Source organism: Lynx canadensis, chromosome B4 (assembly GCF_007474595.2).
Source record: "Lynx canadensis isolate LIC74 chromosome B4, mLynCan4.pri.v2, whole genome shotgun sequence".
Lineage (NCBI taxonomy): Eukaryota > Metazoa > Chordata > Mammalia > Carnivora > Felidae > Lynx > Lynx canadensis.
In genome coordinates, this window is record NC_044309.1 from 81,983,167 (window position 1) to 81,997,732 (window position 14,566).

Genomic DNA, 14,566 nt, shown 5'->3' on the forward strand with positions numbered 1-14,566 from the left:
TCGGCAAATCACAGCATCACATAAGAGTACTCAGACCTGCTGCTGCCCACTGAGGAGGGGCCTGTTCTCACCAATGGGGCAAGAGCGGAAGACCCTGGGCAGCCGCAGCCAGTGGGTGCTACCACGTGGCAGCTGGGGAAGGGGGAGGGCTGAGCCCTGCTTCAGAAGTCTTCGCCTGATTTGGGAGAAAAAGAAGAAACTGATTAGCAATGGACAAGGGAAACCTACCTGTGCTTCTCCAAAAAAGAGGACACACCCATATCCCAAGTTTACTGGGCCTTGACCCAAGGCCCCTCCCCTTCTCACCAATAGGGTTCATCCTATCTTGTTTTTATGGTAACCTCTGTCCATTCCTCTCTCACACTACAAGCTTCAGTGCTTTGAGGACCTTGGCACTCCAGGCCTGGGGATCTGCCCTTCTCACAGGTAGAGGACTCAGTTCACCCAGTTTCCTCCACTCTTGATATTACTAATAACAACAGTCATCAGTATCATCATGGGTGCTTTACCCATTGTCTCTAATCCTGACAACAGCCCCATAGGGCAGGTATTAGTTTTCCTATTTTTCAGAGGCTCAGAGACATTAAGCTACTTTCCCAAGGTCCCACCATAAAGACTGCAGCCTGGGTCTGTTTAACTTCCAAGTCTGGGCTCTTTCCTGGATACCAGGCTTCTTCAAAAAAAGTGGTGGTTCCCTCTCCTCTTGAGGAAGAATGAGTGGTGGTAATAAGGGATAAGAGGTGTGAGCTAGATGGTGGGGCCCTCACCTATATATCAGAGATACAAGCACCATAGCCATCAACACCAGCAAGATGCCCACGAACAGGGGAGCCTGTCCAAGGCCTGCTTCTCGACCTATGAACAGAATCCCAGGCACAGTTTCCGTCAGTGTCTGCTCCCTACCAGATAGCCTCTTGCTGTTCCCCCCTTCTCCCTACTTCTTGTCCAAGTACATACCGGGCATTACAAGCTGGGTGCTGACCATCGCCAGGCTGTTAGCATCAGCCAAAGACACATTGAGGCAGTAGGTCCCTGAGCCACCCTTCAGTGCTTGGTGCAAAACTAGCTGGCAGGCTGGACTGGGTGGCACAGGCTGACATAGCCGCTGGGCAGGGGGCTGGCACCCTGGAGATGAGATGTCCATACAGGCTTCCTTGGGCAGCCTGCGAAAGGTGTCAGCTTAGGTCAGGGCAACTGGGAGGGAATATTAGACACCAGAGAGCGGGGCAACAGTCAACCCAAGAGTTCTCAGGATAACCAGTGGGACACTCACCCGCCTTGGCAAGACACGGTCAGCTCAAATGCATCCCCTTCGCTGGATGGCACAGCCTGCAGGATCTCAGCACTCTCAATACCCTCTGCAAAGTTGCAAGATTTTAAGTCTGGGTACAATGTGGGATTCCTCTACCAGGCCTCCCCAAAGGCGCACAGACAGGAAAGCCCTAGGGCTACTTCCCCAATCCCATCCTCATGCCTTCAAAATAAAAACCCTGGGATCTGGATATTCTTGTCCAGGTGAGTAACTCCTTCCAAGGTATGCTTCTACTGGTCAGTCTTAGGCAGTACACACCTCCCTCCACCAGCCCCCAAAGTAGTCAAGACTCACGGACAATGTCCAGGGTGAGAGAAAAGGAGCCATATCGATACAGCACACAATCCAGGGGGGTTTGTCGCTTCACCAGGATTAAGGTAGCTGCACCATCCGGCAGGGGGCTCTGGGAGCCTGGCAGGAGGGGATTGAAGAGGCAAAGTCAAGAGACAAATGACTCACCTGGAAGTAGAGGCCACGCAAGCGTTTTTCCAGGTACAGCCAGAGCTATTGCACCCGGGCTTGGCATCAGGCAAGGCCTGGAAAATCTCATTTTACAGATAAGAAAACTGAAGCCCCAGAGGAGGAACGAGCACCCCAGAGCCACACAATTAGGAGTAGCACTGAAGTTTTAAGAAACCCCAAATGCTTATCATACTCCACACTGTGCTGGGTCCTGATCTAGACACTCGACAAAAGTTAACTCTTCCACGTGCCACCAGGTCATTCCTACCTTTTCAGTGTTCCTACCACAATTTCAGGTTGACCTGCTTTGGGAAAAGAATCCAGGGGTAGTAAGTGGTGCCAGAATCTAAGACGGAATCCTATGCATTTATACTTGCACAGAAAGAGATACAAATTACTATGTAAATGACCACAGTCTGTTCCCTGGCAGAAGCCTCAGGGAACAGCTCTCCTGAGACACAGAGAAGCAACAAGCTCTCTCCCAGTGGCCGAGGGGCAGACCCTGGTTTTCTTAACTCCAGATAGATTCCATGTTCTTAAGAGGGACTTGAGGGCTTAATAACAGTGAGAGCTCTGATGAAACTCCATTGCTAAGCAAAGGATTGGGTAACATCTGGGGCCTGGGTAAGTAGAGTAGCTCTTTAGAGTAGTGACAAATAACCCACCTCAATGAACCTCGTTCACACTGACCCTCTTACCTGTAATACCTTCTGTAGGCACGAATGGGCGGGCATCTGGACCCTCAGGCTCACGGGTGGGTACCTCTCTAGCTGTGGGCTCCACCAGCTCTCTAGTTGTTACCTGTACAACTGTGGTTCCAGAGGGCTCTGCGATTGCCACTTCAGGTGTTGCAGATGCCTCTGCAGTGGGCATCTCTACGGGTGTGGTATCTATGACCTCCGAGGTCAGCACCTGCTCAGTTGTAGTACCTATTTCCTCTGTAGTTGGCACCTGTACAGGTGTAGTGCCTGTGACCTCCGTGGTTGGCATCTTCACAGCTGTGGTTCCAGAAGGTTCTGCAGTTGGCACCTGACCAGATGTAGTACCTATGACTTCTGCAGTAGGCACTTGCCCAGCTGTGGTGCCAAGGGCCTCTGCTGTTGGCCCATGCCCATCTGTGGTGACTGGAACTGGGGAGGAGCCACAGGAAGTGAGAGGAATCGCAGCCTGTAACACCACTTGGGCAGTGACTGGGCCAGACTCTAAGTAAGTGTGAGTGACCACAAGTGCCCGAGAGATCAGGGTCCCAGTATCATCTCCGAAGTCCCAGGTGTAGGAGAGGTCGGCCCCAGACAAATAGCCACTGGGGTCATGAAGCCGGAGGGCAAAGGTCAGAGGATGATTTCTCAGGAAGTGCTTGTTCCCTCCATCCAAGGCCTGCAGCTGGGACACGCTCACAGAGAAGGGTACCTGGTCTGAGATAGGAGCCAGAAAAGGTGAGAACCAGACCTGGGCCGAGGGAACGTTACACACCAACTAAACTCAAGCTGACTGGCCCTTCACTGACTCTAAGCCCCACCTTCTTCTGTCCAGGTCTTCCTGGCTCTGCCCCTTTAAGGTTACATACCATTTCCCCTTTCCCCTCTCCCCTTACTGGTCAGGCCAACCCTCCCCATCTTTTACTGTTCTGTGACTTATTCCTTTGCTCATTCCTAAATCCTTACCAGTAATGGTGAAGGCTGAGCAGGAGTGAGCAAGGGGCACGTAGCTCTGGGACTCCCGACGGTGGTAGACAGTCACTTCCATGGTATGTGTGCCCAGCATTGCCTTGCCTGTCACAATGCTTAGTCCCGACACTGGGCCCCCCAGAACTTGCCAGTACTGGCCTGAGGTTTTTGAAAAGAAAAGCAAGGGTCAGGGAGGTACTGATCCAAGGGAACTGAGGGGAAGGATTAGAGACAGGGCAGTATAGAAGGAAGGTCGAGAGAGATGTATTGAGTAGGGGTCAGGAAAGGAGTCCTAATGAGGGGTTCCATGGGATGGCACAACAATTCGGGAAGGGCCCCCAGAAACAATATAGTAGAGACAGTTGGAGCAGGCTATGTGCTGTGGAAGAGGAAAGAACCATGGGGGCAATAAAGGTTGGGGAAATTCACAGCAAAACAAAAAGGGGATCAGATAAGAATAGGTGAATCGAAGTGTAGATGACTCACCCCAGGTCTTCCAGACATAAACAAAGCTTCGTGTCTGAGACCCAGGGCCAGATGGGCAGGCCCTCCCATCAGGGAAGATGCAGGTATCATCAGGTACCTGGGGATACACTGGCTCTCCTCCCCACACCTGGCTCCCTGAAAGATCAATACAGAGTCACCCTCAAACCCTGGCATTCCCTTCTGTACACCAAAACTCCTCACATGGCTCCCAGAGAGGGGCTGTGGGAATACTCCTTAGCTACAAAGTACATTCCCCTTGGTATAACCCTTTTGGGTGGCAGCGGGAAGGATGGAAACTGGAATTAAAGATTCATATGTACTTAACGACAGGCATAGGAAAGAAATTAGAAGGCCATATATCAAAATATTTAGAGTGGTTTGCTCTAGCTAGTAGGATAAAAACAAAAATAAGAGCCACCAGCTAACATTTTTTGAACCTTGCCTTAGCCTAGGGCAGGCATTATGCTAAATTCTTTATATACAATCACATTTTAATCCTTACAACAACTGTTCAAGTAGGTATCATCCCCATTCTACAGATAAGGGAATGGAAGTACAAAACAATTAAGTAACTTGCCCAGGGTCACATATTATTTACAAAGTTAAATCCATGTCTGTCTAAATTCTAGGTCCCCTAGGTCTTCTGCCCGCAATTTTGCATGCTATGTATTTTTTTTCTTTTTTCTTTATCTGTGTTTAAAATTTTTTTCTACAACGAATATTATAGAATATGTATATAATTTATTTTTTTAAGAAAAGTAGAAAGGAATGGGGCGCCTGGGTGGCGCAGTCGGTTAAGCGTCCGACTTCAGCCAGGTCACGATCTCGCGGTCCGTGAGTTCGAGCCCCGCGTCAGGCTCTGGGCTGATGGCTCGGAGCCTGGAGCCTGTTTCCGATTCTGTGTCTCCCTCTCTCTCTCTGCCCCTCCCCCGTTCATGCTCTGTCTCTCTCTGTCCCCAAAATAAATAAAAACGTTGAAAAAAAAAAATTTAAAAAAAAAAGAAAAGTAGAAAGGAAGAGAATACTTTTTGAGCTCACTGGGGACACCAGGGAATCTGAGCCCTTAGAGTAAGGTCCTAGAGCAGAGAGGTACTCACCATTGATGATGGTGTTGTTGGCCCAGATGACCTGCCCATCTGTCAGCACCTTTTGGCTTTCAGGGAAGTGCAGGGCGATAGAGAAGGAGGCATTTGCCCCGACCAGTGTAGGGCCATCATTACTGACCTTCAAGGACACCTGGCCACCTGGGAAGGACAGCTGCATTAGCTGAGACTCCTTGTTTTTTTCTCCCCTTATACCTTTCCCCTTCCTATCTTCCCAAGCTCCATTCAACCCAGTTCTTGCTCCTCTACCCACACCCTGCCCTCCCCGGAAATTGCTAAGTTCCCACCTCTCCAGCAATCAGGCCCCTGGATTTCTGTCCACTCTGGATACAGCTGCCTGTTCCAGGGTTTTGTTGTGAGCGGCCTTGAGACACCCAGCCAGTCCTGGTCTCTGGGTCCTAAAAAGAAGGTACAGTGAAGGTCCTAGGATCACGCCTCAGTCCCGTGTCAGGGAATAGCACTGTCCCATGTCACCCTACTCACTCTCACATTCAAAGTGCATCTTAATTTACTGAACACCCACAACGTACCAGGCACTGTAATAGGTACAAAGGACTTAAGGAACGAATAAGACACGGGCACCTGGGTGGCTCAGTCGGTTAAGCATCCGACTTTGGCTTGGGTCATGATCTCACGGTTTGTAAGTTCAAGCCCTGTGTGGGGATCTGTGCTGACAGTTCAGAGCCTGGAGCCCGCTTCAGATTCTGTCTCCCTCTCTCTCTGCCCCTCCCCTGCTCATGTTCTATCTCTCACTCTCTCAAAAACAAATAAACATTAAAAAACAAGAACAAAACCAAAAACAAGCAAGACATAACCCTGAAGGGATTCAAGGTAAAGTATTGGAAATAGATACATCCATAAATTATAATAATTGAAGGCACTGTTCAATATGCCATATTGAATGCATAGATGTGAATGTGCATGTTGTAGACATTCACAAAGTACATGTCTATGTTGTAGACATTCACAAAGTACAACAAAATGACAGATGAAAAAGATTAGTTTCACTCTGGTGAATTGGGAAAGACCATCGGCTTGACGAGTTGGCCTGTGGGATAGAACACACTGAGCAGAAGGACCAGCATGAGCAGATGCATGGAGGCATGTTAGCATGAGGCATGACAGGGACTACCAGTGTGGTTGATGAACACTGTAAGAGATGAGGCCAAGAAAACAAGTGGAGGCCCTGAATGCCAAGCAAAGGAGTTTGGCTTTTATTCTGTAGACAAGACCATGGCAGAAGATTTTGTGTCATTGACATATAATTTCCATGCCAAAAAATTCACCCTTCAGAAGCTTTTTTAATATGATCAGATCTGTATTTTAGAAGGATCATTATAGCAAGCAATGTAGAGGATGGATCAGAGGCAGGCAGAGGTTGGGAGTGAGGACCAAGCAGACAAAATTATTATAACTGACCAAGAGAAAGGTCTGAGAAAAAGGGGTATGAGGGATCTACATATACCTCACCCAGATACAAAAACTATCCTTTTTCTATCCTTTGTTATTGTTGTTTATTTATTTGTTGGCTAAAGCATTTAGAAGTAAATCCCAGACATCTTGTTATTTTAACCCTACAATTTCAGTATATATCTGTAAAAAATATGAACATTTTCTTGAATCAGCACAATGTCATTTCACACTGGACACAATTATCAAACCCAATTCATATAAAATTTCATGAATATCTAACATGTCTTATTATTTTAAAAAATCAATATCTAAAAAGTAAGCACAATCTTTTTAAGAGGGTCAGGTGGACAAGTATGAACAGAATGTTTCCAAAATACAGTTAGGAGCATAGTAAAAGAAAAAGACTTGAAACTACAGCACAAATGATGGAAGTCAGATGAAGGAGAAGCTCCTAGAAGTCTGTGAGACCAGGGATCTAGAGAAAGAAAGGGGAGACTGGGACATGATATCTATATTTTAGCACAGGAGAAACTATCTTTGCTCCATTTCTAATGTGTACTGGATACCTAGCTGAGTCTGCTTGGGGAGGGGAGATCTGGAATCATTTCATAGAGCATCCTACCACTAGAGCAAGAGAATCATAAGATGCCCCATTCTTTCTTCATTCCCAACCCTCCCTCCTCAGAGCAGCACGGGACATTCCAGACCCTCTCACCACCCACACCCCCACCCCTTGCTCCTGTCACGAGGCCCCAATCCCCCAGAGCCCTTTCATGTGATGCTCAGCTGAGACCCCTCTGCCTGTCTCTTCCAGCCCCAGAACAAAAGCCTGAGCTATGTTCACCCATCCCCATCTCAAAGAGGGGAGGTGGTACCTCCTTACTTTTTCAATCCAATACCACATTCTCTCACTTCTCACTTCAAATACCCTATCCCAGGTACCTAAGTCATTGCCTAAAAGAGTCTCCCACTCGTTTCACTTTTGAAGCCCCTACTTGGACTCACTGCCCTAGGGGCCTCAGGATTAGGGCTACAAAGACCCACTATCCTTGTGCCCTTACAAGCAGATGGTATTACTCTCAGGCTCAGTCCCAGATCTCCACATAGGGAGGGAGCTCAGATGCCCATGTCCTCACTAACTCAAATGGGTGGGAGAAGCCTGAGATATTGCTGGTATCTCCCATAAAGAGGGGAAAAACCAGAGCAGGTGTGCAACCCCAAATTCACACTTGTTCATGGCAATACTCCCCACACTCACCTTCTGTAACCCCCACAGCCAGAAGAGCACTCATCATAACCATATGGAGAAGGCATTTTCTCAGCACCAGATGCATCCTGTTCTTTCTTCCAGCAACCAAAGGTGCTGGGGGGCTGGGGCAAGCCCCTATATAGGAGAGGGGTGCTCATTTGCATAGCCCTTCCTCCTCTCCATCCAGAGGAGTCTTGGGAGGGGCAGGAGGACGGAGAAAGGCAGAACTGACAAGGGATCCTGGTCCCTGAACATCCCGCTACTCAACCACAGTTTCTAGTTTCACTGGGTCGCTCTCTTCTTGACTGGGAAAGAATTGACTGAAGGGCAGGTGCATAACATGTACCTAACATATACGATTCACCATAGGAGAGTGAATCAATCTGTTTTTGCTTTTTTAATCAAATCAGGAAATCTTTCAAAAAAAACAAAGACCCTGCATCCCAAAAGAGAGAGTATAGAATAGACAGAGGGCGGAGGCAACTGCATCTCCGGGGGCCCAGAAAACCCGTACAATGAGATTCCCAATTTCCTGCTTTTCAAAGGAGGCTCCCTGGGCCAGGTGGAATTTAATCTTAGGGAGAGACACATTTTCCCTACAGGTGGTGAAACGGCGAATTAGAGATCAGGAAATCCCTACAGATTCAGGACACAGGTAGGAAACGCGAGTCCAAATCAGGTACTTGGAAAAAGACATTTTGCTTCCCCACAGAGGCAGAAACTTAAGTATCCTCGTTAATAAACTTGCGTGAGGTGGGGTCATTTGCTGCAGCTAGGCGCGCTGGGCTCGCCCCCCGCCGCTCTGACGTTAACCAATAGGAAGGGCCGGGGGCGGGGCTAGGGAAACGCGGGAAGGAGGGGCGGGGCCTCTGGTGGCGGTAGGGAACTGGAGGGGAGGCGGCAACATTGTTTCAAGTTGGACAAATTGACAAGAGCGAGAAATACACTGCGTTCCATCCCGACCTGGGGCCGCGGAGCTGGGCCCGGTTTTCCCCTCCTCCACCCCCCGAGAGTCGGGGCCCGCCTTTTGCAGGTTTCCCAGGCCCCCGCTCCAGGGCCGGGCTGACCCGACTCGCTAGCGCTTCATGGAGAACTTCCAAAAAGTGGAAAAGATCGGAGAGGGCACGTACGGAGTTGTGTACAAAGCCAAAAACAAGGTGACGGGAGAAGTGGTGGCGCTTAAAAAAATCCGCCTGGACACGTGAGTGGCCTCTGTACCCGGGACTCCTAACTCGGGAGCTCCTTGAGTGCCCCCTGCCCCCACCCCAACAGGCGGGTAGCAGTCCAAGGACCGGAAGGTGGCAGGGAGGGACTTCTTTTTAAGTGGAGCGGTGGGTTGGAGGACAGCGATGGGTTTCCCGGTGGAGAGTGTAGGGCACTTAGAATATATGGGAAACTTCCTCCCCAAAGTCGAGGGATGCCCCCAAATGTGCAATCAGAAAGACTCAGAAAGAGGAAGGAGGCCTCTGAGATGGGGTCCAGGACTCCCCGTGGAGTTGGGTTTTGTGGGAACCAGTGAAGAGCACCTTTCTGAATGAAGAGTCCTCCTGACTGCCCCAACCCCACCCTCATCTTAGAATTCTCTACCTCTTTCAAAAGAATGGCAGTTGAACCTCACTGGCCCTTCTAGGGAGTCTGGGTGCTGCTACCCCTATTTTTTTCCCTGTTTCCTTCTCTCTTCTTTACCTCCACCAGGAGGCTTTACTTACCTACCGCTGGGAAAAGAAGAATAATGACCTTAATATATCCCCTGTCCAAAGGCGAATTAACTCCTACAGCACCCTTTCTCTTCTCTCACTTCCCTAGGGGATGCTGGGGTGGTGTCTCATTGGGAAGAAAAGAATGACTGAGCTGGGGGAAAAGGAGTGTTTGTAACCACATTCCTATCTCTGCTTTCTCCACCTCTCCAAGTGAGACAGAGGGTGTACCCAGTACTGCTATACGAGAGATTTCTCTGCTTAAGGAGCTTAACCACCCTAACATTGTCAAGTAAGTATATCTCGGAGGTGTTCTGACAGTAAAGGAGGTGTTCTTGTCTGTGTAGCCTGGGTATTATTCTTCCTCACCTCCATTCCTGGACCTCCCTTCCCTAGGCTGCTGGATGTCATCCACACAGAAAACAAACTCTACCTAGTTTTTGAGTTTCTGCACCAGGATCTGAAGAAATTCATGGATGCCTCTGCTTTGACTGGCATTCCTCTTCCCCTCATCAAGGTAATCCTTCTCATTAACTCCTCCCCAGCATGGGCATGTTTTGGGGGGACTGAAGGCACGCTGTGCAGACTGAGTGATGATTTGTGATCTTGGCTTCCTTCCCAGCCCTCATCCCCCTGCACACACAGACACAACACACACACCCCACACACCCCTTTCTTTTGTGGCTCTCCCACTGCTCATTATGTTTATTAACCCTAGGGCTGGGTAGGAGAATCAAAGAAGTTGAAACTCTAGTGAGTCAACTTCATAGCTCAGGTGGAAGGTCAGATGAAACTCAGATAAATGGGACTTGAGGGCACTTGGTAGGTTCCTCCAAGAAGCCCTTCCACCTGTTTGGTAGGAGAAATAGCCAGTGAGTTTCTGTTGTCTGTTTTAGGGCTGGGTTCTTTACTCCCCGAGTTATTTTCAATCTCTCAACAAACGTTTATTCAATGCACATTTATTGAACACCTTCAATGTATTAGGTACAGGATATGGAAAAGAGATGCAAAACTGAAGAAGAAGACCTGGTCCTTATCTTCACTAGACTGATAGTCCAATGGGAGATACAGTTTATAAACATGTAATTATAATCTAATATAGTAAAAGGCTTTGGTAGAGCTTTGCAGGCACAGAGCAGATCTAGTAGCTCACTGTGGTAGAGAAAGTTTTCTCTCTCTCCTTTGTCAGAGCTATCTGTTCCAGCTGCTCCAGGGCCTAGCCTTCTGCCATTCTCATCGGGTTCTGCACCGAGACCTCAAACCTCAGAATCTGCTTATCAACGCAGAGGGGGCCATCAAGCTAGCAGACTTTGGACTAGCCAGAGCCTTTGGAGTACCTGTTCGTACTTACACCCATGAGGTGAGACCCTCTCTGCATTTCTTCTCTGAACTTCCTGGGAGGTGTTAACAAGAACATTCACAAAATTTTAAACATCTCTGGCCAGCAGTTTCTCTCTCACTACACGGAAAGTATCTCTGGCACTCCAAGAGGTTTTAGAGTATGCACCAAGTTCCAGTTGTGGGGCTAACTGGGCTTTGATAGATGCCAAGCCAGGAGAGCTGGATGGCACACTATTAAAATTATGAGCACTTTTCTCAAGTTTTCCAGGAAGGTTGTAAATTCTGGGTTCAGAAAATATGGTCCCCAGAGACTAACTCTGGTCTAAGAAGTTGTATGTAGTCATCTATACTTAGGGGAAGTCAGAAAGATGGGAAAGATGGAGGGAGAGAGGCTGCTTGTTAACAGGCTGAGAGTTAGCAGAGTAACACTGAAGAGCTGAGATATGGGAATCACCATGCCCCACGCACCGCCCTTCCCCTTCCTGCTCTTGTCCCCAGGTGGTGACCCTGTGGTACCGAGCACCTGAAATCCTTCTGGGCTGCAAGTACTACTCCACAGCTGTAGATATCTGGAGCCTGGGCTGCATCTTTGCTGAGATGGTACGGAGGCAAGCCCGAGTTCCACCCAGCTCACTCCCCCACATTCAAGAACAACAGAACTGTTTCTTGGCCTAGACTCATGGCCATTCTATATTATCACAGGGTTCCTTCTCTAGGGTAGCACCAAGGTGGGTAGGGGGAAAGGATAGGACTGTCGTCCCTGATGTCAACCACAATGTTAGTATATCCTCAAACAGCCTTAGCATCCAATACACATCTCTTATACCCGAATTGAGTGAAATTATTTCTGCAGCTGTTTTTAGTCTGCATATACTTGGGAGAATGAGTACCAATTTAGTGCCTCCTTCATTTGGCCTGTAGACCTTCTTGTAGGGTTCCAGGATTATGGTGAAGTCAACTATGTTCACCTTATTCATACTTTATTTAAACTGCGGGCTTAAATCATGTCCTCCCCAACCTCTGGCTTTTCAGTTTGAAAGATCCCTGAGGCCCAGACTTTTCTGGGAGCTCTCATTTTCTTTAATATAACAGTGGAGTGGGCTGAGTTTTCAAATCAAATCAGCAATTTGTTTTATGGTCCTTTATCTGGGTTGTAACTGGGGGCTTGGAGACCATTAACCTATATATAAAATGTGCATTTATCCCCCAATACATTACCTTACAATTGCCCATATTCCTCTCTCAATTCATCAAAAAATATTTGTTAAGCACCTAGTGTGTACCCAGCACCATGCTAGGTGCTGTGGGGAACACAGAAGAAATGGAAGACACAGTCTCTGCCCGCTGTGCTCCTATCTAGAAGTGGCTGCATCACAAGGAGGGGGGATGACCGCAGTGTCTACCCCACACCCCGTGAGTGGCTTGGGATCCCTTTGCTACATGTCAGTGGCACCCCAGACATTCACCCCCTCCCAGCCCCACCCAGCCTTGGGGATCTGCAAAGGCATGGTTGGGGGAAGGAAGGAGGGGGCGAGGAGACAGATGAAGGGACTTCATTGTCTCAGGCTCTGTGTGACTGACCCCATGAAAGGCCCTGGGGAGGGAGTCATGGGGCCCTCCTGACCTTCCACTGCCTGTGGGAACCTCCGGTGCACAGGGAGCAGCTTTGACTGACATCAGTGCGGGTCTTGGCCTTTTCTCTTTACCCATTTTCAGGTGACCCGCCGAGCCCTATTTCCTGGAGATTCCGAAATCGACCAACTCTTCCGGATCTTCCGGACTCTGGGGACCCCAGATGAAGTGGTTTGGCCAGGAGTTACTTCTATGCCTGATTATAAGCCGAGTTTCCCCAAGTGGGCCCGGCAAGATTTTAGCAAAGTTGTTCCTCCCTTGGATGAAGATGGACGGAGCTTGCTGTCGGTGAGAGTTGGGGGTGGGCACCCATTTCCTCTCATTTACTCCCCCAGGGCAGGTTTTTTTCCAGGATGTAGGAAGGATGAGACCCTGGACTCTGGGTCTTGGCATTTCCTTAGTCCCTGCTTCTCTCTCCCTGTTGGCACACCCATTCAGATGTAGGGAGGAGGGAATTGGGAACCCTGCTTGGGTAAAAGGAATTCTGCTTTCCTGATTTCTCGGAACACCTGCTGCCCATTTAGTCCAATGTCACATCACTGAAGTCAGCATACATCTTTCCCTCCAGCAAATGCTGCACTACGACCCCAACAAGCGGATTTCGGCAAAGGCAGCTCTGGCTCACCCTTTCTTCCAGGATGTGACCAAGCCAGTGCCCCACCTTCGACTCTGATGTCCTACCCCAGTCTCACCCTCTCCTCCAGTGGGGGCCTGATCTGCCTTGGCCCTGGGCTATTTGCCCTCTGATCTTGTCTGGCTGCCTTAACACCTCCCCCTCTTAGCCAGCCAACTCTGAGGATATAAGGGGTGGAGAAGAGAAATAGGTGAAAATGAAAGGAAGCTTCAGTATTAGATGCACTTAAGTCCCTCCACCACCCTCTCCCCCTCTTCTTAGTCATTGCTGAGGAGGGCTGGTATTTAAAAAGAAAAGACTGCCCTCCACATAGGGCTTGCCATCCCAATCTCTGAAAGCCCTGAAAATTATTATTTCCTGTGTTCGGGATGACAGACACCCCAAGCCTCGCCTCGGCCACTGCGTTTATAAGGTCAACTGATAGCAGAGAACCTAAGTTGGGACTTTAGAAAACCAAGCAAAACAAAACAGAGGGAGGGGCCTGTTTTAAAGAATTAGGTTAAAAAATAGATCCAACCAGTTTATACCCTAATTTTAGTGTTTCACCTCACCTAACAGTCTGGGAGACTCAAGACTCCCAGTCTCTGCAGTCTTGATGAGACTGCAGTAGAAACAATTGCCCCTAGTCCCTCTATCTGTCCCAACTATGGGCAAGAGGTATCTGGGAGGCTCTAGGACAGGGATTGTACTTCACCGTGGCCTTATGGGGCAAGTAAAAGTTGTCTGAATTTTTCTCTTCCTTTTAAGACTCTTGGTTCTTCACATGCCAGGTCCCATCTTCCTCTGAAGGCTACCCCCCATAGGAGTGGAAGTTAGGGTTTAGACATCATTTTGAAAATGCTGACACTTTTTTAGGGCTGTGACTGAGTGAGGGCATTGGGAAAATTTTTTTCTTTAAAAGAAGGATGAACAATTATATTTATATTTCAGGTTATAGTGTTTTTTAAGTGGGAATGGGTGGATTTGTTGCCATGTGCACCTTGGGGTTTTGTAATGCAAATGTTTTTAAAAAAAGTATTTTTTTTTCTTTTTTTGATGTTTGTCTCCCTTCTCCCACCTCTTGTCTTCGAGTGTTCATGCTATTAACATTATTTGTAATTTAGTTTGTGATTCATTAAAAACAAAAGTTCCTAGTTTTATAGTTCATCTCTTTCCTCTTTTACTTAGGTGTATTTATTTACACAAAGAATGATGTGTGAGAGAGAATATGAATGTGTATATGTGATAGTTGGTTTCAGAGCTCCCCTTTTCCTAATCTCTGTGCAGGGCTATCCACCTCACCCCATCACCCCAGTTTAGCTTCTCTTATGCAATTGGGATAGTGCCCAGGGTGGACACAATGGGAATTACTGCCCCATTTTACGGCCAGGTTAATGGAAGCCTACTTCATTTTCCCCACGAACCTGAATCATCCCCTACCACACACATGTACATACAGGGCGGCAGTTCCTGGATTTCAGAGGTTTAGGAGGGACTTAGGAGCAGCAATGTGGTTGGAAGTGGGCTCCGTGGGAATTCGCCTTGACACTGCATTTCCCAGGAAGCTCGTCGTTTTTCCTTTTTGTTGCGT

General features: G+C 48.3%; 2 protein-coding genes across 4 annotated transcripts; one reads left to right on the plus strand and one right to left on the minus strand.

Annotated features, from left to right (window-relative positions):
* Window positions 1-30: 30 nt before the first annotated feature.
* PMEL (premelanosome protein) lies at window positions 31-5,532 on the minus strand. Its single transcript, XM_032593788.1, has 11 exons — window positions 5,514-5,532; window positions 5,318-5,428; window positions 5,025-5,171; window positions 3,928-4,062; window positions 3,439-3,600; window positions 2,473-3,189; window positions 1,607-1,723; window positions 1,274-1,358; window positions 958-1,163; window positions 768-855; window positions 31-175 (listed from the first exon to the last, which is right to left on the minus strand). The coding sequence occupies exons 1-11, from the start codon at window positions 5,530-5,532 to the stop codon at window positions 31-33; spliced, it is 1,932 nt and encodes a 643-aa protein (XP_032449679.1).
* A 3,013-nt stretch (window positions 5,533-8,545) lies between these two features.
* Window positions 8,546-14,142, plus strand: CDK2 (cyclin dependent kinase 2). 3 transcript variants are annotated; one of them, XM_030322868.1, is made up of 8 exons: window positions 8,547-8,893; window positions 9,604-9,681; window positions 9,786-9,906; window positions 10,579-10,749; window positions 11,229-11,330; window positions 12,000-12,143; window positions 12,447-12,650; window positions 12,931-14,142. In XM_030322868.1, the coding sequence occupies exons 1-8, from the start codon at window positions 8,778-8,780 to the stop codon at window positions 13,033-13,035; spliced, it is 1,041 nt and encodes a 346-aa protein (XP_030178728.1). In that variant the 5' UTR covers window positions 8,547-8,777; the 3' UTR covers window positions 13,036-14,142. The 3 variants fall into 3 exon arrangements, with proteins under 3 accessions (XP_030178729.1, XP_030178728.1, XP_030178730.1); XM_030322870.1 differs by lacking the exon at window positions 12,000-12,143 and having other exon boundaries at window positions 8,548-8,893; XM_030322869.2 differs by lacking the exon at window positions 12,931-14,142 and having other exon boundaries at window positions 8,546-8,893; window positions 12,000-12,528.
* The last annotated feature ends 424 nt before the right edge of the window (window positions 14,143-14,566 follow it).

What these genes read in the sequence shown, in the direction of transcription:
- PMEL (XM_032593788.1), bottom strand. An exon ending in TTATGTCTGGAAGACCTGGG is followed by an intron (nt 3,601 to 3,927) that starts GTGAGTCATCTA and finishes CAAAAACCTCAG; the next exon opens with GCCAGTACTGGCAAGTTCTG. An exon ending in GCCTACAGAAGGTATTACAG is followed by an intron (nt 1,724 to 2,472) that starts GTAAGAGGGTCA and finishes CCCTCCTGCCAG; the next exon opens with GCTCCCAGAGCCCCCTGCCG.
- CDK2 (XM_030322868.1), top strand. Translation starts at nt 8,778, where the DNA reads ATGGAGAACTTCCAAAAAGTGGAAAAGATCGGAGAGGGCACGTACGGA. An exon ending in TTCGTACTTACACCCATGAG is followed by an intron (nt 10,750 to 11,228) that starts GTGAGACCCTCT and finishes TCTTGTCCCCAG; the next exon opens with GTGGTGACCCTGTGGTACCG. An exon ending in ATGGACGGAGCTTGCTGTCG is followed by an intron (nt 12,651 to 12,930) that starts GTGAGAGTTGGG and finishes CTTTCCCTCCAG; the next exon opens with CAAATGCTGCACTACGACCC.